General features: G+C 41.7%; 1 protein-coding gene across 2 annotated transcripts in view; it reads left to right on the top strand.

Moving 5' to 3' along the window:
- Nucleotides 1-26,445, top strand: part of LAMA4 (laminin subunit alpha 4) — a 188,765-nt gene that overhangs the window by 52,912 nt on the left and 109,408 nt on the right. For both annotated transcript variants that reach the window (XM_069726155.1, XM_069726154.1), the window contains exons 2-3: nt 5,041-5,142; nt 24,393-24,520. In XM_069726155.1, coding sequence (XP_069582256.1) covers nt 5,041-5,142; nt 24,393-24,520 — 230 coding nt within the window. The remainder of the gene's footprint in view (nt 1-5,040; nt 5,143-24,392; nt 24,521-26,445) is intronic.

Below are 26,445 nucleotides of genomic sequence, written 5' to 3'. Positions count from 1 at the left end.
GAAACTCTGTTGTAACCTTGGCCAGATCTGTACCTTGCCACAATTCTGTCCCTGAGCTCCTTGGCCAGTTCCTTTGACCTCATGATTGTCATTTGGTCTGACATGCACTGTGAGCTGTGAGATCTTATATAGACAGGTGTGTACCTTTCCAAATCAAGTCCTATCAGTTTAATTTAGCACAGCTGGACTTCAGTGAAGGAGAAGAACCATCTTAAAGAGGATCACAAGGAAATGGACAGCATGTGACTTAATATGAGTGTCTGAGCCAAGGATCTGAACACTTAAGACCATGTGATATTTCAGTTTTTCTTTTTTTATAAATATGCAAACATTTCTAGATATCAGTTTGTGGGTGCAGAGTGTACATTAATGAGAAAAAAAATTAACTTTTTTGAATTTACCAAATGTCTACAATGAAGCAAAGAGTGAAAAATTTAAAGGGGTTCGAATACTTTCCGTACCCACTGTATGCAATGAAATGACACCCATTATACATAATATACAAAGCAGAAACTACAGTGCCCAAATAAGAATTCTGTAAGTTGCCCAAACAATACTATTAGACTGGCCCCTAAATAACACAACTCAAAATCAATATGGCTGGAAATGTAGAAATAAATTGTACAGCTGACTGTAGTTTTAGGCACCAAACGAGGTCCATCAATGTAGGCACCCAATTCCCAGGCAATTAACTCCTGTTGAACCTCCTGCCATAGTTACAAAGTTCTCTGCGCAAAAGCACATTCTTATTACTGCACATAGGTCAGCACATTAGGGCAGCACGGTGGCTCAGGAGTTAGCATTGCAGCGCTGGAGTCCTGGGTTCAAATCCCACCAAGGACGACATCTGCAAGGAGTTTGTATGTTCTCCCCATGTTTGCATGGGTTTCCTCCCACATTCCAAAGACATACTGATAGGGAATCTAAATTGTGAGTCCCATCAGGAACAGTGGCGATAATGTGTGCAAACTGTAAAGCGCTGTGAAATATGTTAGCACTATATAAAAATTAAAAGATTATTATTATTATAGGTGAATTATACCACTAGTGTGGAATAATTTCTTATTTTTAAGATAAAGAAAGGAACTTTCTGAGGTTTTTGTGCAACTAAATATTATTTATTTATTAAAGGTGTATTTTTACGTTTGGAATTTAACTTCCCGATTGCTGGAGTTCTGACCAATGGGATCCTCCCTGATTCTGAGAACCTGGCTGGCTGTGAATGGAGTAATTGTCGATCACATGCACTGTCTCTCCATTCTTAATCTGACCATCAAAATAGGCAATCACTGTGCTCGGCTGGTTTTTGACACTCTCTTACCCATGAAAGGAGCATTAGTGCACATGATCGACAACCACTCCATTCGCATGGGGCTTTTCAGAGCACCAATTCTAAGGATGATTGGTGATTACCGCATTTGGAACCCAAGTAATCGGAAACTTATCCCCTATCCTACAGGTGGGGATACCTTATAAACTTGAGAATACCCATTTAATATCTTGAGAGCCATATCACTATGTCTTCTATAAGGTTCTCCGTTTCATTTGGAAAAAGCTAAAACTGACTATAAAGTGCAATGCCTGATTGTAATGGAAGTCCTCAGCCCACTTTCATCGTTACCAAATAAAGTTGAGAGAAGACAATTTGAACAAAGGGTTAATCTACAAATGAATTGTGAATCCTCACATTATGCACACTGCACTCTGTGAGGATTTCCCAGTGGCAGCGCCAGGAGAATGAGGTAATGTGACAGCAAGTATGCGAAATGCATACTCCCGGCACCATTACAATTAGACTGTTTCAGGCCTTGCTCAATACACTTGCATTGAGTGAGGCTGTTCCCATCTATACCATGAGATACAGCCTTCCCAAAACCCTGTCTGATGACAAATGCACACTTAGCAGGATACAGGAACACATGGGCTACTTGCACAGTGAACAAGTCTGTATGATCATGTTCACACACCACCAAGAAACCTGGAGACACAAAAGAGAATAGTAAAACCAAAAACACTCAGTTTGAAAAAATGTTGCAGTAATCCGCAAGTGCTAGTAAAAGATGTAAAAAACAGGGTATTTGGTTGATATGTTTTTTGCAAAAAATGTATACTAAGCTGCTCTACCAATCTTCACGGTATACCCTTATCAGAGCAGTCCTAACTAATGTATGCAATCCCTATCTGATGTATTTAAAAACCTGATCATCTGTATATAACCTGTGTGAACAGGGTTCAGAGAGGAAAAATCCATGTGTTCATACAGGGTAGAACAGCTTTTGTGCAGATAGCCCAAGAGGAGTGTTGGAACTCCCCAGTCTTGTAGACACAAGAGAACAATTATGGAAACAGGAACACATGGGCTACTTGCACAGTGAACAAGTCTGTATGATCATGTTCACACACCACCAAGAAACCTGAAGACACAAAAGAGAATAGTAAAACCAAAAACACTCAGTTTGAAAAAATGTTGCAGTAATCCGCAAGTGCTAGTAAAAGATGTAAAAAACAGGGTATTTGGTTGATACGTTTTTTGCAAAAAATGTATACTAAGCTGCTCTACCAATCTTCACGGTATACCCTTATCAGAGCAGTCCTAACTAATGTATGCAATCCCTATCTGATGTATTTAAAAACCTGATCATCTGTATATAACCTATGTGAACAGGGTTCAGAGAGGAAAAATCCATGTGTGCATACAGGGTAGAACAGCTTTTGTGCAGATAGCCCAAGAGGAGTGGTGGAACTCCCCAGTCTTGTAGACACAAGAGAACAATTATGGAAACAGGAACACATGGGCTACTTGCACAGTGAACACTTAGCAGGATGCAGCAGGCCTCCACTGATAAAGGCAAGGGGCGGCACAGGTGCAAACTACTTGATAAAAACAGCCACCCCCACACCAACCAAACATTGCAGGGGTTAGCTGACTAGTAGAAATAATACACATTGATGTAACTCACATAGGACGCCAGTCACACTGGTAAATTCAAATCTTTTATAGCTGTAAAAAAATGGAATGAATTAGTAGGTGCAAATGAAAACCCCTTCCCTAGTACCCTCAATTGAGCTTCAGTCAGAATATGGGAACATAGATTTACTACCTGCAATCCCCCCTGAGACTTGGTGGTTCCTCCAGTATTTTTAGACTTGGTAGTCTGTCTTGTTGTACGTTTTAAAGTAGATACATTTCCTGAGAGGCCACCTTGTGCTGATCCCCCAAGTACCGGTTCATTCTCACCAGATATATTAGATCTCATAGATGTGGATCGAGACCTTGAATAGAATCATTAATTATTGTGCGCCATGCATGGTCTCGTGTGCGAAAATCCATACTCTGGTTGAGGTCAACTGTGAGAAACACAGAAACAGTTAATAGAAACAAAAACCCCATTAACATATTGTAAACATTACAATAGGGCCTAAAAATAGCCCATTCTAAATCAAAAAAGGCAGCAAAACTTTGTTTCACAAGTGACTTGTAGCTTAAGACTGGAGAACCCCTTTAAAGGGGCTGTCCACTACTTTGTTGATGATCTATCCTTGGGATATGTCATCTGAATAAAAATCGGTGTGGTCCACACCCTGAATCAGTATATATTATTGGACAATTCCTTTAAACACACAAATCTGGTATGTCATTTCTTTTGTCTTAGGAGATCCTCAGAAAACATTTCATGTTTGTTGGCTTGTATCTGTCCAGCTGCTCTTGTAGGTCCACACGTGTATTATATGTATCCTGTCTCCTTCCTGCTTGCTCAGAGAGTTGAGCATTTGCAGGTCAACCAAATCATCAAACATATTGACAGCAGTTTACTAAGAGAAAGGAAACCTAAGAAATGTGGCTTTATGAGCAGTAATGTCTGACATTCCTATAGGAGCTGTAAAAAGGCCGTACAGGAGCCAAGGGCCAAATAAACATCCAAAAAGTAACCTTAAAATCATTCTATTCTACTTGAATTTGTTTTCACCAACATTTGAGATACTTTAGTTATTATAACTAGGAATTCATTTTAATGGATAATATTCTACACTTTAATAGTTAACTTTTATTGCTGCTCCCATGACCACCTTTAAATAATGCTAATAGCAACCCAAACGCCTTTGAAATGAATAGTAGGGAAATCATGTATTTTTAGTCTTCTGAAAAAGTTACTAATCGCTTTCCTGGGAGAGCCCTCAGGAAACTTGAAGACATCTGGTCCGAAAGTTCCACCCAACCGACAAAGGAGTTATGTTATTCAGCATCATATAAATCCTTCTTGCACTTGACCTAACATGACTGAAGAGGATATGTCTTTATACTTATACTGTAAAATGTAGTGGGCTAGTGCTGGGGTGGAAAAAGCTGGCTTGGTGGCCAAGGCAGGGCATTCAGAAAACTTCTCCAAGCATATGACCTCAATAGTTTGACTTAAAAGCTGTTTGGACAATTAATAACTTAGCTAACCCTTTCCTACCAATCCATAATGTTCCTATTTATAGTTCATACCCAACCTTTCTCTCCACCTCCATTTCCCCACACATTGGCAGTTCTTAAAGAAGATTTAACTACATCTTCTGACATGCCTGTTCTAGCAAATACTAGTATTTCCTAAAAGCTGATCAACTAGATCTTGGTTGTAATAACAAAGCTTAACTCACTGACTCCTGCTCCAGCGCTGACCCTCCACCGGTGCTCCCGAGGATTGTTTACAGTCTCCAGAGGTGATGTCTCAATTATAGTGAATGTAACCACTGCAGACAGTCACTGGGTTAAATGGCTCATGCGGTCTACTTTATCATGTACTTGTATTCAGGACCAAAGGTTCATGCAATTCCTCTTTTGATTTCTGATATGGTGTAGACATATAAAAAGATGAATTTGTCACATTTTACTTACCCATTCCATTCCTAATGTTGCTTTTTCTTATCAGGCAAGAAAATAGTTGACAAACAGTCAAGAAGTTTTTAAATCTTACAATAAGTGTGAATATTAAAACCTAGTGATATACCTTACACATGACATATATTAATCAACACATCATTTCTTGCTTTTTGTAGAGATGTCAACCAGGATTCTACTACTCAGTGTCTGGAGAATGCCTGCCATGTGCGTGCAGCGGAAACTCGGAGAAATGCATGGATGGCTCGGGGTCTTGCCTGGTAAGATGATTTTCTGTATGGTTTGATGTTTGCTAGTGCAGTGTAAACATCTGTATTTGTGAATTCATAGAGAAAGCTTCCCACTAAGCATCTGATGTCTATACATATGGCGACCAGACTTTCCATTATGTCAAATTCCTTCTTGTTGCTTCTCTTTTGTTCGTATTTTGCAATGACAAGACCTGGATATTTTCAGAATAAGTGAAAAACTGCTAACAAATATTTGTTTCACATGGATCGTCATTCATCTAAATAGACACAAAGTACAGCTACATTTTCCCGGCGGCTGGCATAGCAGGGAAATGTCTAACTGGTCACATATCAGCGGGTTACCTGGGTTTTTGAGAATCAGCTAATCACTACAGCAGGTCTCATACTGAAAGGGCTATAATTAACCGTCTACTAAGCTGCATGACAATGCATATTCTGGCATTTACTTGTTCTGTGCATAGATCTATTAAGAGGTTTATTAATATAAATAGCTAGCGTCCCGTGCTAAACGCCAAACACTGACCCCCCTCGGAAGTCCGCTGAAATGTTCGGATTGCCGGGGGAAGTCCAGGACAGGAGAGAGAAAGAATTTTGCAGCTCAAATGTTCCAGTGCCAATTCTTTTCAATGGTGTTCAGGTTCTGGTTAAAGTTGAGGTACAGTTGCGGTACCAGAACCAAACTTTGGAATGAAGTTCAGATCGGTTACCAAAACCCAAACTTCTTAAGCTCATCCCAATTTATTAATTCTTTATTTTGTTAGAGCTTTAGGCTCATGCACAATTAACAACTCTCATAAATCCACAGTTACACCTGAAGCAACCGCTATTGAGGGAGACTGATGACTCGCAGTGTTTTACAACTTAAATGGGTTATTCAGCTTGTTATGCGTCTGGTTTAGAAGATGGGAGATGAGAGGTACTACTAGCATGGTATCTGTAAAATGCTTTCCAGGTATCTACAGGCATTGTTCCCGTCCAGCCGGTATCATGTCAGTAGCACCTCTCACTCAATGTGAAAGTTGTAGGCACTGAATAAACTCATAAAGAGGTAATCTTAAACTAACATTGATTAAATCCTACATGTCTGCCTCTTTAATGTAATAGCCTAATGTCTATCTCTTTAACCCCTTCACGACCTTGCCCTTTTCCGTTTTTGCGTTTTTGTTTTTCGCTCCCCTCCCTCCCAGAGCTATAATTTTTTTATTTTTTCGTCAATATGGCCATGTGAAGGCTTGTTTTTTTTGCGGGACAAGTTGCACTTTGAACGACATCATTGGTTTTAGCATGTCGCGTACTAGAAAATGGGAAAAAAATTCCAAGTGCGGTGAAATTGCAAAAAAGTGCAATCCCACACTTGTTTTTTGTTTGGCTTTTTTGCTAGGTTCACTAAATGCTAAAACTTTTATATTTTTTTTTTTTAAAAATCATATTTTTTTAAACTTTTGCCATGCTTCAATAGCCTCCATGGGAGGCTAGAAGCTGGCATAGCCTGATCAGCTCTGATACATAGCAGCGATCATCAGATTACTCCTATGTAGCTGATTTACAGGCTTGCTTGGAGCACCGACCACAGGGTGGCGCTCACAGCAAGCCGGCATCAGTAACCATAGAGGTCTCGAGGAGACCTCTGGTTACTATGCCAATGCATCGCTGACCCCCGATTATGTGACGGAGGTCGGCGATGCACTCATTTCCGGCCACGCGGCAGGGAGCGCCAGTTAAATGTCGCTGTCAGCATTTGACAGCGGCATTTATCTAGTTAACCCCTTCATGACCTTGGGATTTTTCGTTTTTCCGTGTTCGTTTTTCACTCCCCTCCTTCCCAGAGCCATAACTTTTTTATTTTTCCATCAATTTGGCCATGTGAGGGCTTATTTTTTGCGGGACGAGTTGTACTTTTGAACGACATCATTGGTTTTAGCATGTCGTGTACTAGAAAACGGGAAAAAAATTCCAAGTGCGGTGAAATTGCAAAAAAAGTGCAATCCCACACTTGTTTTTTGTTTGGCTTTTTTGCTAGGTTCACTAAATGCTAAAACTGACCCTGCCATTATGATTCTCCAGGTCATTATGAGTTCATAGACACCTAACATGACTAGGTTATTTTTTATCTAAGTGGTGAAAAAAAATTCCAAACTTTGCTAAACAAAAAAAAAATTGCGCCATTTTCCGATACCCGTAGCGTCTCCATTTTTCGTGATCTGTGGTTGGTTGAGGGCTTATTTTTTGCGTGCCGAGATGACGTTTTTAATGATAGCATTTCGGTGCAGATACGTTCTTTTGATCGCCCGTTATTGCATTTTAATGCAATGTCGCGGCGACCAAAAAAACGTAATTCTGGCGTTTTGAATTTTTTTTCCCGCTACGCTGTTTAGCGATCAGGTTAATGCTTTTTTTTAGTTGATAGATCGAGCGATTCTGAGCGCGGCGATACCAAATATGCGTAGATTTTATATTTTTTTATTGATTTATTTTGATTGGGGGGAAAGGGGGGTGATTTAAACTTTTATATTTTTTTTACTTTTTTAACATTTTTTTCAACTTTTTTTTTTTACTTTTGCCATGCTTCAATAGCCTCCATGGGAGGCTAGAAGCAGGCACAGCACGATCGCCTCTGCTACATAGCAGCGATCTCAGAAATGGAGGTGTGCTGTGAGCACCGACCACAGGGTGGCGCTCACAGCCACCGGCGATCAGTAACCATAGAGGTCTCAAGGACCTCTATGGTTGCAATGGAGATGCATCGCCGACCCCCGATCATGTGACGGGGGTCGGCGATGACGTCATTTCCGGCCGCCCGGCCGGAAGCGGTAGTTAAATGCCGCTGTCTGCGTTTGACAGCGGCATTTAACTAGTTAATAGGTGCGGGCAGATCGCGATTCTGCCCGCACCTATTACGGGCACATGTCAGCTGTTCAAAACAGCTGACATGTCCCGGCTTTGATGTGGGCTCACCGCGGAGCCCTGCATCAAAGCAGGGGATCTGACCTCGGACGTACTATCCCGTCCGAGGTCAGATAGGGGTTAATAGTGGTGGGTAAATCGTGATTTCACCCGCCGCTATTGCGGGCACATGTCAGGTGTTCAAAACAGCTGACATGTCCCGGCTTTGAGGTGGGCTCAGTGCTGGAGCCCACATCAAAGCAGGGGATCCGACCTCCGCAGTAATAGTATGGTGGAGGTCATGAAGGGGTTAATTTAATAGCCTAATAGCTTTTCTAATATACTTTCATTAAAAAGTCACTATTGTTCCCTCATTACTTGACTATAACTGCTTTTTTTACCTACTTCCGATTGGTTCCCTCCCTTCTGTTCACTTTCTCGATGGGGTAACACTGCTGATGTCATGCTGATTGACAACCAGCACCTCGCTGCCTAGCTGTGGGGAGTCAGTTGCCAATCAGCATGACGTCGGCAATGACACCTTGTCGAGAGAGTAGACCAAAAGAGAAAGAACTGCTTTGTTGTTGTGTGTTCAAATAAAGCCAGAGAATTGCCTCCTGAGACGGGAGAGATCATCCCTCGGCAGAACAGGCAGGTAGTTAGCAACTACCTAATGGTAAGTTCTTAGCCCAGAAAGCCAAAATACCAAAGTTACGAAAAACCTCTTTAAAGGGACACTGTCACCTGAATTTGGAGGGAACAATCTTCAGCCATGGAGGCGGGGTTTTTGGGTGTTTGATTCACCCTTTCCTTACCCGCTGGCTGCATGCTGGCTGCAATATTGGATTGAAGTTCATTCTCTGTCCTCCGTAGTACATGCCTGCACCAGGCAATCTTGCCTTGCGCAGGCGTGTACTATGGAGGACAGAGAATGAACTTCAATCCAATATTGCAGCCAGCATGCAGCCAGCGGGTAAGGAAAGGGTGAATCAAACACCCAAAAAACCCCGCCTCCATGGCTGAAGATTGTTCCCTCCAAATTCAGGTGACAGTGTCCCTTTAACTCATCTTGCCGTTAGCAATAGATAATCCAACACAGAGGCAAGAGAAGGAAAATGGTGCAACATTTTTAATGAAATCCAATTGATAAAATCATGTTTATCCCCAAATACAGGCATGTAAAAAATGTCTTCAATGGTTGTCATCCCATTTAAGCTGAGAGGACTGCACTGCGGGTGTTTTTGTTACCTGCTGTTTGAAAGCTTTAGGGCATGTTAATAAGTGCACAGACATTTTATACAGCCGTAATTAATTCTAATAATATTTTTTATTTCTTTAATGCCAACATATTGCATAGCACTTTACGTTTTAATTAATTAATTGCACCGCTATTGCTGACCAAATGCTGCTAACCCGTCAACTGCCCCCTTGCAAAGAGTGAAATCAGAGGTCAGTATCCACAGAATAAATTGACAGACTGCAGATATAGAATTGGCACTGCTGGTTGGTTTACTGCAATGCGTGGATGAGATTTCATTCATTTCTAGAACTGTACAATGCATTAGATTTCACATCTGCTGCAAATACTTTCCCGTGAAGAAGCCCTTATTTCTGTAAAGCATTTTATTTATGATTGAGACACTATAAATGTGTAATGAAAAACAATTTGCGCTTTGTAATATTATTTTTCACAATCAATTGTGGTCTATGATGAATGCAATCATTGACATACAGTATGTAATTTTTCATCGTGTTTTATTACCAGAAATTATGTTGCCTGTAAAACAATAAGAATCTGTGTGATTCGTTAAAATGTTATCGGGATTTTGACAAAGGAGTAACATTGACCACCATTATTCTAAGGGAAAAACATTCATTTATTGCAAAATCTAACCATGTTCTTCTGATAACAATGTTTCCAAAAACTAATCAGCAAATTAGTCTGCAAATCACATGCATTTCCCATGTTAATTTCCTTGGAATTTTCCCAGTCAATTATTCTTATGGATATACACATCATTCATGTGTGGACATGTTAGGGAACATGTGTGGACCACATGAAAGTCATCACTGAAAAATGAGGATATATCAATCTGTTTTCCAGCCAAGTTCACATAGAGGGCCTTGTTGACAGCTTTTTTTTTGTAGAACATGTTCAAGTATTGAGGCTTTCTAAATCATTTTTCTGCCACAAGAATGAGATCATTTTGTCACCATGGAAGAAACAAAGTCTTTCTTGTCTGGGGTTTCCGCTCCCAGACCGACCATGGATCATTATCACATGTGGAATAGTTAAGACAAGTGTTTACCATGACGGTGCTTCCACTCAATGTTAAGTTACCATGTACTCTCTAGAAAATCATTTTTGGCAGGAAGACAGAAACAAAGAATATAACGGGATTATTGTTTTGTGCTGTGCAGAGGAAGATTCCATGTCCATAAAAGGTTCATTTCTGATATTCCACCGGAAGCTTCAAAAGTCTGCTTTCACAAAGCACAGAAATTAAAGAAAAAAATATATTAGAGCTGATTGAATCAATTTGCTGAGAATCAACTTTGAGTTAAATTTTCTCAAATTCGCAGGTCCCAGAGAATTCAATTTGTGGAACGATTCACATGGATTGGCCCCAAAAATATGAATAAAATGCTTGGCACCATTTTACATACCGAAGAGTCACAGAGCGGGCAAATAATGTAAGGCGCAGTCAGGCGGACTCCCCCATAATGCACTGCAGATATCATATTACATCATATGGACTGTAATATATACATCATAAGGGACTGTAATAGCCAATGGAAAAGATGGAGGCCGGCCAAGCAGCAACATTTTATACTTCCACATTGTAGGGATAGAGGTCAGATCACACTGTTCATTCCACATAGGGAGAGCAAAAAGCCAAGATTGAATTGTGTTATACTACTGCACTAGTGCTATTGAAGCACATTGAAAATATTGAAAAATATTCTGTGAATAATAATCGTAAGATTTAAGTACGATAGGAAGGTACATGTGACACACAAGTCAAGGTTTTAGGATTCTTCTATACTAGCAAGTTGAGGACACAGGGTATTAAACTGCCCAACTGGTTTGCAATTGCAATGTATGAAGATTAAAAAAAATGTAGCTATTAAATGGAACGTGACAGTAGGTACATGTTGGGCTGTATGTATTAGACACTGCTTGTATGATTTCAGCCATGTATAATCGAATCTGAAATGCCGCAGGAAAAACATACTTTGAAAGCTGACTGGGGACCAAGCCGTATAGGGCAGTTATTGGCCACTGGTGGGGAGAAGCGGATAGAGACCAACGTTTTCGACTAGTCACTTATGTGGTTTGGTCCCTGGCCAGGAATTCTTTTTCATGTTGCCAACAAAAAATCTATTGCAGTGTGCAGGCTGTGCTGTTGGAAAATAAGCCGGGTACATCATGGCACACACGGGATGGCATCACCTGCTCATATGGAGAAAGCAAACTGACCAGCCAGATGAGCATGGCCTCAAGTTGTCCTCCTTTTTGTCCTCGTGATCATCTTTCTGGTAATCAGTCAGCACTCGCAAGTAGTGCCTTGTCGTTGTCATCAGTCCCATCGTCAACCTCACCAACTACTTCCCAAACACTACCGCCTCTCTCGCCATTGCATCATCAGTTCTCCATTTGTATGTCCAAGAAACATGAGTTCAGTTGGCCAATTACATGCAAATTATACTCTTACATGACTAAGTTCACCACAATTGATGCCAAAACACCTGGACTTTTGCCTTTTGTGAAAGAATTACGTGTGTTCTGCCTCAATGGAAGATAACTAGCCATCATTATTCACTGAAAAAGCCATATTTGCCAGGTTTGAGCACAAGGTTGTGTTCCATGCATACATTTTCCTATACAACTCACCTTCTTTCTCATTTTAGGGAAATGTAAACTTTATTAAGCCTGCATCTAGGGTGACTGTCCTTGGAAGCACCCTTCATAGGATTGGGCCCCTGCACAGAGCAAGTTGGTAGAAAGGGCTGAATTGCTTTAAATTATAGAACAAAAATTATTTGAATTCTATAAGTGCAATTTTCTTTCACAAAATTATATATTTTTTTTATTTCTAAATTGTTAATAATGTTTTGGGGCCAGGTGAATTGGAGTATTTCCAGAATAATATTTATTTGTTACCTGATGAAGCTTGTGCATAGTAGATAGCAGCCGACCACATGTCTGACCAGGAGTCCACTATCTGCTCCCTGTCAAGTCAAAACTTCCCCATGTGTTCCTGCACTACAGCTACAGCAAATAATCAAGGCAGCAGAAGCACCAATTACAGCATACTGTATATGACATGATGGACTAGATGTTTTATCTGCTGGTGCACAAATCTAATGCACATCAGCAAACAGAATCGCAATGCCTAAATAGACAGGTTTAGATGTTCCTGCACCGTGTCCTTTGGCTACCAGATACCCAGATCTAAAATACCATACAGGTCTGGCTCAATAGATTTGACCAGTGGAAATAGTTGGCACAGTTTGCTTTGGACATACTGTCATATCCAGCCTCCAGTGTGCTGTCAGAGAGGGAGGTTCAGCGGGGTAGGTGGCTTTATCACACCAAAGTAGTCTAGGTTACTCTATGCCAACTTGAAAAATCTTACATTTTTCAAAATGAATTAGGCATGGACCAGTGCTGATTTTCAGTCATGTGTGGTTAATACCATTGATACATAGGCTGTATCATTTACTTGTTTATCCGTTGTCTGTCTTCTACACAGTTCTGCTGCCGCCAATGCTGATGGCTCACACTCAACCAGGCATCTACTCCCTATTCATTATGCCAGCTACACTGTAGTCCTGTTGCCACTGAACCTGATGCTGCTGGCCCTACAATGCTAAACATCTCCCTGCCTGCCTCATCATAATTCTTGGGCAGCACGATGCATAGCACTGTAGCCTTATGGGTTCAATCCCACCAGCTGATAAGAGATTGCATCTCTTCCCAGTGTTTGCTTGGGTTTACTTGCCTCCTGATCTGCCCACCAATACAGGAAATTCCCCAAAATTAAGTGGCAGTGTGTGCCTATGAGGAGGGGTGCTAGTGATTCCATCTGAATTGAGGTGATTCCTCCAACAATAATATATCCCTCCTCTGTCTCTATCCATCCATTGGAGTGTCTTGTATGAGCAGTTTTATATTGATTGAATGACACAAGTTCAGGATTCAAATGTAAACCGTTTCTGTCCACTGACAACTATATATGAGTCGCCCGTCAGGGCCGTGGGGTTTCCGGTACTGGGTCCGGTGTTCACAGGGGGATGTCATGGTGGCGACCCGGTCCGTGGCCCTGGGCGCCCATGTAAAAGGGGGAAAGTCTTTAAAGGGAATAAAGTTTATGTTCGTGATGCCAACTGTGGTATTCGGTCAGTGGGGACCGACGCTGCTTTAAGGGGTCCTCTGGGGTGATGTTATGGCAGCTAGATGGTATACCTTCCCACAGGTGAAGTATATCCCCAGGGCTCCCGTGTGTAGATGGAAGATGGTGAATGGTGCAGTAAGGAACGAGGACACAGGTTTGCAGTCTCTTTACCTTGTTTACTGAAGACTTCAGGCAGCCACAGTCCAGGGTACCAGATCACAGGGCAGGCAGGGTCCGGCCGGCTTGGAGGCAAGTTAGGAGTCCCCTTATCCAGGTGGAGATCAAAGCCTTCCTCTAGCGTAGTGGTGTTGTAGTCCATTACTGCCTATGGCTTCAGATAAGGTCCTCACGGTTCATCTCTCTGTCCCCGTATAGGATAGGACATAACCCGTGTGACCGGTGACTTGAGCTCTAGCACGCCTCTGGCTCTATAGGTGTCACCGTGCCTCCTGGGTATTAAGGAGGACTGGTGACTTGCAGTTCAGCTTTCCTGCCGGTCTCTGATGTAAGTCGTGGAGTCCCATACAACCTCGGTGTTCTGGCTACCGGTCTCTGCACCTCAGAAGGAGGCAGCCTGCTCGTGGCTGGCCTCCCACTGGTGTTCCTCTCCTGTGCTTCTCTCTCCTACATGCTCACTGCAATATATTCGGCTTTCGTATGATCTCTTCCGAGGAGCTGCATAACTGCGGCTACACAGCTCCGTACACCTTTGTCTGCCTCAGACTGCTCCAGTCTCTTTCCAGGCAAAAACTCACTAACTTTCCCTACAAACTACCATACAACAACTTTCTGGCTTTAAGAAACACTAAAAGAAATCAAGAACAAAAAATGTTGTAGTCAGTAATGGTTACTTTTTTAACCAAGCATAGAGGAAAAATTGAATCACTCAATTCTGAGGAAAAAACTATGGAATCACCCTGTAAATGTTCATACCCAAAAATAACATCTGCATCAAATTAAATCTGCTTGTTAGTCTGCATCTAAAAAAGAGTGATCACACCTTGGAGAGCTGTTGCACCAAGTGAACTGACGTGAATCATGGCTTCAACACGAGAGATGTCAATTGAAACAAAGGAGAGGATTATCAAACTCTTAAAAGAGGGTGAATCATCATGCAATATTGCAAAAGATGTTGGTTGTTCACAGTCAGCTGGGTCTAAAATCTGGACCAAATACAAACAACATGGGGAGGTTGTTAAAGGCAAACATACTGGTAGACCAAGGAAGACATCAAAGCGTCAAGACCAGAAACTTAAAGCAATATGTCTCCAAAACAGGAAATGCACAACAAAACAAATAAGGAAAGAATGGGTGTTAACTGGAGTCAACATCTGTGACCGAACTGTAAGAGACCACCTAAAGGAAATGGGATTTACATACAGAAAAGCTAAACAAAAGCCATCATTAACACCTAAACAGATAAAAACAAGGTTACAATGGGCTAAGGAAATGCAATCATGGACTGTGGATGACTGGATGAAAGTCATATTCAGTGATGAATCACGAATCTGCATTGGGCAAGGTGATGATGCTGGAACTTTGGTTTGGTGCCGTTCCAATGAGATTTATAAAGATGACTGCCTGAAGAGAACAAGCAAATTTCCACAGTCATTGATGATATGGAGCTGCATGTCAGGTAAAGGCACTGGGGAGATGTCTGTCATTACATCTTCAATAAATGCACAAGTTTATGTTGATATTTGGACACTTTTCTTCTCCCATCAATTGAAAGGATGTTTGGGATGATGAAATCATTTATCATCTTGAAATCATTTTTAAAGATGATAATGCATGGGCAGCACGGTGGCACAGTGGTTAGAACTGCAGCCTTGCAGCGCTGGGGTCCTGGGTTCTAATCCCACCTTGGAAAACATCTGCAAGGAGTTTGTATGTTCTCCTTATGCTTGCGTGGGTTTCCTCCGGGCACTCCGGTTTCCTCCCACACTCCAAAGATATACTGGGAATTTAGATTGTGAACCCCATTGGGGACAGTGATGATGGTGTGTGCAAAACTGTAAAGCGCTACGGAATATGTTAGCGCTATATAAAAAATAAAGATTATTATTATCCTGGCATAGAGCAAAAACTGTGAAAACGTTCCTTGAAAAAAGACACATACAGTAAGGTCAATGTCATGGCCTGCAAATAGTCCGCATCTCAATCCAATTGAAAATCTTTTGTGGAAGTTGAAGAAAATGGTCCATGATAAGGCTCCAACCTGCAAAGCTGATCTGGCAACAGCAATCAGAGAAAGTTGGAGCCAGATTGATGAAGAGTACTGTTTTACACTCATTAAGCCCATGCCTCAGAGACTGCAAGCTGTTATATATAAGCCAGAGGTGGTGCATCATAATACTAGTGGTTTTTTGTTTGTTTTTCTTGATTCCATAATTTTTTCCTCAGAATTGAGTGATTCCATAATTTTTCCCCTATGCTTGGTTAACAAAAGTAACCATTACTGACTACCACATTTTTTGTTCCTGATTTTCTTTAGTGTTTCTTAAAGCCAGAAAGTTGCCATTTGAAATGCCTTCAGTTTTGTGCCATGTTTGTGATCTGCTTTTTTTCTACAAAATTAAACAACTGAATGAACATCCTCCAAGGCTGGTGGTTCCATAATTTTTGCCAGGGGTTGTATGCAAATATTATTTGTATACAGTAATTCTGATGTCAAGATATTTCCTTTCTCTATCTTCAAAGAGTTTCTGAAACAGTATTAGTAAAACAGGATGATACCGCGCTAAAGGGAAATGTCTGTGCTGAGGAATCTATTTACCAATAGGTGGAGTATACAAAAGTTGCCCCTATTAATAAACTCCCCGCTGAGTCTCTGCTACATGTGATGGGAAAAAATGGAAGGATAAGTGCACTGTGATAAATACTATGCTGAGCACAACGTGGTACCAGAGGTGTTGGCACTAACCAATATGAGTCTGACTCACCGAGGTCTGATGATAGACGTAGTGCCAGAGGTACCAAGGATCCGAGTGCCTGGAAAGTGAGCCCAGCACATGAGACGCTGATCCTGGGGAACAAGTACTGGGCGAGGAAGCCAGCACCAGGTGGCAGCAGCCAGACAGGAAGGCGGTGAGTCGGCGTGGAAACCAGGAACGCCCCGGCCGGTGGCATCCCTGGAGACAGTGAGGGGGAAAAAAAAAATGGCCGATGAAGAAGGACTGCGTTCCTTCAAAACGCGTCAGTTGTCTGCTTGGTCCCAGTGTTGCTCCACACTTTTTGTGACGTCACACAGTGAGCGCTCCCATCGGCCATTTTTTTTTTCCCCTCACTGTCTCCAGGGACGCCACCAGCCGGGGCGTTCCTGGTTTCCACGCCGACTCATCGCCTTCCTGTCTGGCTGCTGCCACCTGGCGCTGGCTTCCTTGCCCAGTACTTGTTCCCCAGGATCAGCGTCTCATGTGCTGGACTCACTTTTCAGGCACTCGGATCCTTGGTACCTCTGGCACTACATCTATCATCAGACCTCAGTGAGTCAGACTCATATTGGTTAGTGCCAACACCTCTGGTATCACGTTGTGCTCAGCATAGTATTTATCACAGTGCACTTATCCTTCCATTTTTTCCCATCACATGTAGCAGAGACTCAGCGGGGAGTTTATTAATAGGGGCAACTTTTGTATACTCCACCTATTGGTATATAGATTCCTCAGCACAGACATTTCCCTTTAGCGCGGTATCATCCTGTTTTACTAATATTGTTTACTTACCTTGACAGCCCTGGCATCTGGCTGTTTTGATACCAGCAGCAAAGGGTATCTTTTCTATTGGTAGCGCTGGTGTTTTCCTTTGTTGTATACACTGAGTTTCTGAAACAGCTGCAATGGATACTATTATTAATATACAGAACTATGTCACAGCAGCTATGGAACCTTGTAAGACACAGCTCAGCAGCTGCAGATCCTCTCTGCTTTATATCAGCATATCAATGATTAACACGACACTCTTCTTTTCTCTTCTGAAGACAGTATCTTGGCAGCTAACTAGAACTTTTTTAGAATATTAGAAGTCAACTCTTGGTGTTCAATAACCTACATTACAGTCCCATACTTTAATTTCATCATATACTGTAACTCCACCATGATAAGTGCTGATATAATTTACAAAATGGTTATATGAAGTCAAATTATATAAACATGTATATGTTTTAACTCATCTGGTGAGGTGGACCCTCCAAACCCAAGGTCCAGGTGAGCACAAGGGCCATGGGCATCAGTGTATCAAGCAGGTGAGGCAGGCGGGAAATGGGTAGCAGAAACAATGGAAGCCACAAGCAGATAGGAGACTGGGTAAGAGGTAGCAGAGCTACTGGAGACTGCAGACGGATAGGAGACTGGGAAGCAGATAGCAGCGTACTGGGGAATGCCAGCAGACAGGAGTCCAGGAATCAAGTAGCAGAGTAACTAGAGGCTGCAGGCAGACAGGACACAGGAACACTAAACGTCTTTGTACAAAGACCTAGGTGTGTATCTTGGTAGGCCTTATATAGGAACCTGCAAAGCCCGACGTGGAGTACAACAGAGTTCAGCGGATCGGGGTGAGTGGAACAAACACTCAATCAGATGGCAGGATTTGAATACTGAATGCAGTGGTAAGATAAATAGTCTACCAATCAGAAAATAATGTGTGAGAAAGCAGGGTAGATGTGCTATTAAAGTTTAACTTTTAATAAGTTCAACTAAAATAATGGAGCCCCTTTTGGTCCACAAAGAGTAAGACAGAACATACATACAAAAAAAGAGTCTTAAGTCAGACTGGAAGATTGCTGTTCACCAGAGGAAACCATCAAACTTGAAGGATCTAAAGCAGGTTTGATCCTCAAGGCAAACCTGCTTTAGATCCTTCAAGTTTGATGGTCCCAGTGACAAGATGTGGGAAGCTCATAAAGACTTATCCAAAGCGACTTGAAACTGTCATTGCGACAAAATGAGGCTCTACAAAGTACTGACTTTAGGGGGTGAATAGTTATGGACACTAAAATTTGTAGTTATTTTGTCCTATTTGTTGTTTGCTTCATAACAAAGAGAAAATCAAATGTTCACAGTTGTAGGCATGTTCATTACATGAGCTGATGCAAACCCTCAAATAAACCCGTGAAATTCCAGGTTGTGAGGTAGCAAAACACGAAAAATGCCAAGGGAGTGAATACTTTAGCAAGCCACTGTGTATGGGCACCAGTTTATGAATTGGAAATTCAATAATGAATTGTAATTGTCCTGCCAGATGTAAAAAATGTTTACAGTTTTAGTTAGAAATAAAAGCCAAGAATGTCTATTTAATATGCAGTGATAAAACAAAGTACTGAACATTTCAATTAGTTCACAATAATGGTCGCTGGACTGGAGCCAAAATAAATCGTGCTATGGTTTGTAAATTGCAGATGGTGTTTGTTATCCTATAGGTTGTATCTACCGATATACTGCTGTGAACGACAGACCCCTATGTAGGTTTTTCTGACCAAGAAAAATAACTGTCAACACAAAGATCTAAGCATATGTAACACTGCTGACTTTCTGTGGTTATATATACAGTTTTTCTGACCACATTGTGAAATGTAGGGTACTTTTCTGCTGAAGGGGGTTTTCTCTTGTCCCTGAAGTGAGACACCCTGCGTAGAGTTACTGCAGGAGATATTATAAGTTAGGTCCTATTAGCACAACATGATTCACAATTCATTATTAAGGGATCTAAGGGGTAAAGTTTATTGTTGTGGAGGACACCTAGTCAGCTTAGGGAGACTTACAGATCATTAATGTTCACCTGGGAAATAAAGTAAGCAAGTAACCTTTTCACAAAGGAAGAGAACATGGCCTTTACTGTCACTTGTTGGAAGAACAGATTCTAAAAGTCAATATCGACCCTTTAAACAGCCACGCCAAATGGCTCAGGAGATAAAATCAGATTTGCACTGATGAGGGGCAAAATCCCCAAAGATGTGTCTGGCTATATAATCTAAGTCATGTAGCATGGCTCTTTACAGGGTTCATATTGACTTTTAGGATGGCTACTTACAACAGGCGGCACTAGTGTCCTGCTCTCTTCCTTTGTGAAGACGTCATTTGAATTCTTCATTAGTGCACTCTTTATTAAGTTACACACATACTATATTGCGACTCTGACATCTGTTCACAACTACTTACACTTTTAAAATGTGCCTGCTTTTGTAAGTCAGATGATGCATACATTAAATTGGTCCTTTCACTCGTCATACATATGTCACATTTTACTCGGTGTAAATGCCACTGCTTTATTTAATCTACAGTTCTTTTTACTGTTTCTCCAATTCTCCATTCCTGAGATACGGCCTCCTCTTCGTATGTAAAGCTAGTCTTTTTAGACAAGTGGGCGTGATCCTCGACTCTTCACTATGAGTCTTTTTAAGAGCTACGGCCAGTTGGCTAAAAAGACTAAATTTATATTTAGAGAAAATAATGGGGGAAATGTGTGTCAGAAATAGTGCAGGAACAAAAATCAACAACCCCAGATCAGGAGAACAGTGGCATTTAGATGAGGTTAAAAAACACACTTTTTTTAAATTAAGGCTTCTTTCACACTTCCGTCGGTACGGGGCCGTCACCGACGGACGTTGTGAAAATTCGCTGCCCATTCTAAAGTCCCGGGGAGGAGGGGGCGGAGTTCCGGCCGCGCCTTTGCGGTAGGAATTGCAGGACCCGACGTACGAAAATAACGTTCCCTTGAATGTTTTTTCGCTACGACGGTCCGCCAAATACCGACACATCCAGTGCACGACGGACACGACATATGGCCATACGTCGCGAATCGCGATCCGTCAGCAATACAAGTCTATGGGAAAAAAAACGCATCCTGCGGGCATATTTGCAGGATGCGTTTTTTCCCAAAATGACACATTGTGACGGATCAATAAAGACGGAAGTGTGAAAGTAGCCTTAGAAGTATATGTGACTGCATGATCACATTACAGGCAGGGTTTGTTAGTTGTCTGTTACCATGGAGACATGTAGGTTTCTGTAGACAGTAGAAGTTGTAGACTTAAAAGGTTAGGATACTTTAACTAAAACTTTTTTTGCAAAGCTTATTCATTTTAGTTGCATTTTGTGCAACCAATAGTTTCTTTATTTAGACAAATTAAAAAGATTTAAAAGGAACCTTTCACCTCAGAAAACGCTGTTTACCGGCAGAAACAAGACTGATCTGCAGGTTAAATGGCGTTGCAACGCTGCTTGGCAGTCATATTGAAAGTACAATTGTGGTTTCCCAGAAAGTGACCATCTCAACGGGATATCGGAAGTTTAGTGCGTTCCATACAAATGCTGTGATTTCTGGGGAAATTGTATATTATAAACACATTGTGAGGGTTAATCTTCCCCTCAGATGCTTGATCATGTGACCCAGCTCTGCTGGATATGCAGAAGCTTCTGGAACAAACTCCCCGGGGCAGTCAGCCAATGACTGCAGCTGTAAGAGTCACATGAGTGTGGAAGGAGCTAACTGCTGTCAGGTAGTTAAAGGGCTTGTCCACTACTAGAACAACCCCTTCTTGATCTAAATGTTTGGCCCCAATAAAACAAAAAAGCCTATACTCACTTCCCGTGCTGGGACCATTTCAGCAAGATCAGCACTCGTGGTCCCTGAGCTCTCGTGAGGTTGCATGACACATGATGCCTGGCACCCAATCAGATCTGCCGTCACTGTCTCCACCTTCAGACAGATTGATCATGAAGAGGAAGTCTGGGCTGCAGCTGATCTCTGACTTCCTCTTCATGTTCAAGTCGTACAAAGGTAGAGACAGTAACGCCAGCGCTGCGTGGGTGCCAGACACCACATGTCATGCAACCACACGACAGCCCCGGGGACCGCAAGAGCCGACACCTCTGAAATGGCGCCGGCATGGCAGGTGAGTATAATCTTTATTATTTTATTGGGTCAAACATTTTGAACAAGAAGGGGCTGTCCTAGTAGTAGACAACCCATTTAAGAACTGAGTCATTAGTTGGAAGTCAGACATTTGTGAGATGAGTTAGAAGAGAGAGCCATATTGTGGGAGAAGTTTATACCCCTGACTGCTGGGTCTAGAAGGGACTAAAGAAAGAAGGGGGCCGATAGCCTTTATGTTAGGAGGATTCCTATCACCTCCAGGAGGAACAACTGTCTCAGCATAGATGCATAGCTCAGCCATAAGGAAGGAATACACTGATTTGATGAAATAAGTGTCCCACAGAGATCTGCCTGTCCGCAGGTATAAGTCATTCTTCATCTGAGAGTGTAAACCTGAACACTGATTTCCTACTGTTTGTAAATTATTACTTGCCCCATTATCATTAGTAAAGAGACTGTTCTAAGTTCATATGGCTTCTTTATGATTGGGGCTCACTTACACAAACCACTATCACTACCATCATCCTCTACTGTACTTAAAGAGGCAGCTACTGTGTGAACCAGCACATTCCAAATTACCCATCCTGATGGGCACAGATTTGGGATTCACCATCAGCCCTGGGTCCAGGAGCCCGTCTCAAACAGCCTGATGCAGCAACAGATTATCTCTTGTCCTTTTATATACTGTGGAACTGTGTGTGCATGCAGTTGAAGAGGGAAAGAGGCTCAGGGTGACAGGAAGCATGGCCACCCTCTGCCCTATACCGTATGCATTACCACACAGCTACTGAGAGAAAACAAACTTATTTCCTCTTGGCAGCCACTAGCTTTAAGTCTTGGGGATGGTGCAGGGACTGATTACAGTCACCGCTCATCACACCGCTCGCTATACTCTGAGCGGCGGCCATATGCGCGCCCAGGCATTTGATTGACAGCTCACTGCACAGATGTGCTGCACCGCAAGCTGTTAATTAAATTGTCAGGCTTACAGTGGACGCTCAGAGTATAATGAGCAGTGTGTGAGTGATATCTGTAACCGCTCCGTGCTCACCCCAATATATAGAAGTCGGCAGCTCCTAGGAGGAAATAAGTGCATTTTCTCCCAGTAGCCTCACTTTCATTAATGTGGCCAAGCACCATTGTAATACCGTTTTCCTGCAGATTCACCCTATATCTGTAGATAAGTAGCGTTTTATAAGGTATCAGGTTCCCTTTCATTTACATTAGGAAACAAAGCACTGCATTGGAAGTTTAGAAGTACCGAATTAAGCAGTGGCATTAATGGTATGCATAATATGTAGAACCAGGTTTCAGTGATGTTTTTTCTTCAATACATCTGTCTTTTCCTAAAAGTTCAATTAATTTAAACTTTCAAGTGTGAAAGTGGGATTTAGAAACGGAATGAATATAACAGTAAGGGGCAGAACATCGTTTAATGGCATGCAGATTTGTAATACAGATGCAACTTACACTGTGTTCCAAATTATTGTGCACAAATAGTTTAGGAGTGGTAAGGTTAGAATTTTGTTGTTTGTCATTTAAACTCATTGATGGTGATGTGTGTCAGGGCTCTTTATATCACTGAAAGCAATTGCAGATACCTGTGCAAATTCGTTTGGCAGGTGTGTCCAAATAAAGGCAAGACTACTTAAGAAGGCTGTTCCATATTATTAAGCAGCCTACATTTTTGGCCAAAATGGGAAAGAAAAAAGGATGTGCCGGCTGCTGAGAAGCAACAAATTGTGGAATATTTAGGTCAAGGCATGACTGCAATCAGCATTGCCAAGACACTTCATCGTGATCATTGCACAATCAAGAAGTATGTAGCCGATTCCCAGCACACACGTGTGCGTGCTGATAACGAAAAATTGAGGACTCTTTCCAACAGAGCATGCCTTGTCATAGCAGCAGACAAGTTTTTGAAGCTGCTGGTGCCTCCAACGTCCCCAGAACAACAAGATGCAGGGTCCTTCAGAGGTTTGCAGCTGTGCGTAAGCCATCCTGTCGACCACCTCTATCCACTGCACACAAGCAGAAACGGCTCCAGTGGGCCAAACGATACATGAACATTGACTTCCAAACTGTTTTGTTCACCGATGAGTGCCATTCAACGCTCGATGGTCCAGATGGATGGAGTGGAGGATGGCTGGTTGATGGGCAACCCATGAAAACACGGCTAAGGCGCCAACAAGGAGGAGGTGGAGTAATGTTTTGGGCTGGAATCATGGGGAGAGAGATTGTCGGCCCCTTTATGATCCCTGAAGGGGTAAAGATGAACTCCATAATCTATGTGGAGTTTCTAAAACAACACTTCCTGCCATGGTTCAAGAGGAAGAACTGTGCGTTCCGCAGCAAGATCATTTTCATGCATGATAATGCACCGTCTCATGCTGCAAAAAACACATCTGCATCTCTGGCTGCTATGGGCATAAAAGAGGACAAACTTATGGTGTGGCCACCATCTTCCCCTGACCTCTACCTCATTGAGAACCTCTGGAGCATCATCAAAAGGAGTGTCTATGATGGCGGGAGGGAGTTCACATCTAAGCAACAGCTCTGGGAGGGTATTCTGTCCACATGCAAAACAACTGAAACAGAAACCATCCAAAAACTGACAAATTCAATGGACAAGAGAGTTCAGAAGATTCTTTCGAACAAGGGGTCCTATGAGCAAATGTAACATCACCTAGAATAAATTTTCACTTGAAAACTGTTTGATTTCATTTTGTAATAAGCTGATAATGCTCATAACTTCACAATTGACCATTTTTTTGTTCAAAATTAAATAAAAAAGGTTGAAAACTCTGCTGTGCATAATAATTTGGAACATGCATTTTGAGTGTTTATTTTTTTGAAAAAGATACTGTTTTCATAGGCAGTTTGTTCCAAAACATTGCAATTATACTAGAATAGTAGATGACTGGAAAATAACAATGACTGCAATTCAGATAGGTAATTTAGAGAAAATATGAGGAAATATTATTTGCATAATAATTTGGAACACAGTGTATATTATTCTAGCAATGATTAGCATACCTCATATTGAAATGCAGGAGAGTGGTTACAATTGATGATTTATAATGTTACTGCTTTATTTTTGCATAGGACTGTCAAAGAAATACAACCGGGAAGCATTGTGAAAGGTGTCCTACTGGATACATGGCTGATGTGATCAACGGCGTCTTGAGATCCTGCGTTCAGTGCCCCTGCCCATTGCATTTCAGCTCTAACAAGTAGGTGATTTCCACATACATCACACTTTACAACAGTTATGTTAATGATGTACCTATTTATTGAAAAAAAATCGACATATCATTGTGCCAATATGCCCCACCAAATCCTGAAAAGAAAGAGTGGAAGTGCGCCTACATTTCTTATCAGCTCTGTTTGGCTCACCTTAGCCAAGCAAGTGGTGTACAAATTCACAGAAAGATGTATACGCCCTGTACAAATTATCCCAAGTAAACACAGAAAGTCTAGAAACGTTACATCCTATAGTGTTTGTGCCGGGATCACACATGCGAGAAATACGGCCGAGTCTCCCATGTTAATACCCGGCATTGCCGCCGTCACTCAGGAGCAGAGCGGAGCGTGCGGCTGCATTGTAAAGGGCGTATACATCTTTAGAAAAAACTTGACTACATTATTACACCTTTTTTCAGACTGTAAAGATGCTATATAGCATAAACAAATCTTCTTACAAATTGAGTATATTTTTAAGTATTAATTTAAGAAGGCCTAGTGGAGAATCCCCCACTCCTTCCTTATGATGACTCAACATTTACAACATTTTGCCTGCTTTCTATCCATTGAGACCAACATCAAAAATATATGTAGAGCAATACAAAGAAAAAAAACCACCGCACCGCTGCTATCTAGTTAGATTCTAAAAATGCAACAACCCAAACTGATCAGAGAGCCAAATACCTTACAGGGTGCAGCTTCCAAAGTGCAACATATTAGTCCAACAAAAGAAAAAAATGAAGTGCACTTACCCGTATATGCTGGTCACAATACTTTATTCGGACATGGTACAAAAAGTGCAGGGAGGGATGTGAAAAAAGCGGACAACGATCGTTTCGTGCCTCAGCACTTCAACGGGTCCAAACCCGTTGAAGTGCTGAGGCACGAAACGATCGTTGTCCGCTTTTTTCACATCCCTCCCTGCACTTTTTGTACCATGTCCGAATAAAGTATTGTGACCAGCATATACGGGTAAGTGCACTTCATTTTTTTCTTTTGTTGGTCAAAAATATATGTGTAAATACGATATTGCCTAATTAAGATATGTTCAATCTGCCAGAAAATTGATCCAACAGGCTTAGAAATAATTATCTGCCAATCACTATTGTTACCAATGAGCACCATGTAGTAAAGGGGCTCTAAGTTTTCAGCCTTCTCTTAATTAATTCTATTAATTATTATTCATGTGAGCTGCAAAAAAGTGCTTGTAAGAAGACAAAAAGTTCAGTTCTACTCAGTTCTCATACTGGTAACGCCGCCTTTTATTAAAAATAAGCTCTGGGGGCAGATTCCTTTGCATGTCAGTGTCCGCACCATAGTCCCAAACAGCTCATTTACATATACAGTAAAAAAAAAATGTGGTTTTCTCTGTAAGAAGACATCGAATCACAAATATCAGGTATCAATTTATTCAGCCTCCCATGACTCACATGCCATAAAGATGGATTGGGAGGGTTGATCCTACTGACAGATTCTCTTTAAAAGGAAACTGTAACAAGGTTTTTTATCTAATTGAGAGCAGCTTAATGCAGAAACACATTCCAATGATGTATCACTTATTGGTCTGCTTAGTGTAGTTTTGATAAAATCACTGTTTTATCAGCAGGACAATATCATTAGAAGACAAGTAAACTGATGTCATGTAGTCCTCCATATTCATGCTCTGTATAACCCCACCTCCACCACGGATTGGCAGCTTTCTGACTATGCACAGCGTACACAGAAAGGAGCCAATCAGTAGTGTGGGCGGGGTTATACAGAGCTCAGCATTCAGAGAACTGATAGATCTGCAGCAGATAAAACTGTGACTTTATCTAAGCCGCCCAGTATGTGATACATAGCAGCAATCAGGGTCTCTGTTCCTACATCATGCAACTCTCAAATGCAGTAGTAAAACCCTAGTAACAGATTCCCT

The sequence above is a fragment of the Ranitomeya imitator genome, chromosome 5 (genome assembly GCF_032444005.1).
Source record: "Ranitomeya imitator isolate aRanImi1 chromosome 5, aRanImi1.pri, whole genome shotgun sequence".
NCBI classification, from domain to species: Eukaryota; Metazoa; Chordata; class Amphibia; order Anura; family Dendrobatidae; genus Ranitomeya; species Ranitomeya imitator.
The sequence above is the reverse complement of the archived record's forward strand: the minus strand, read 5'-3'. Positions and strand labels throughout refer to the sequence as shown.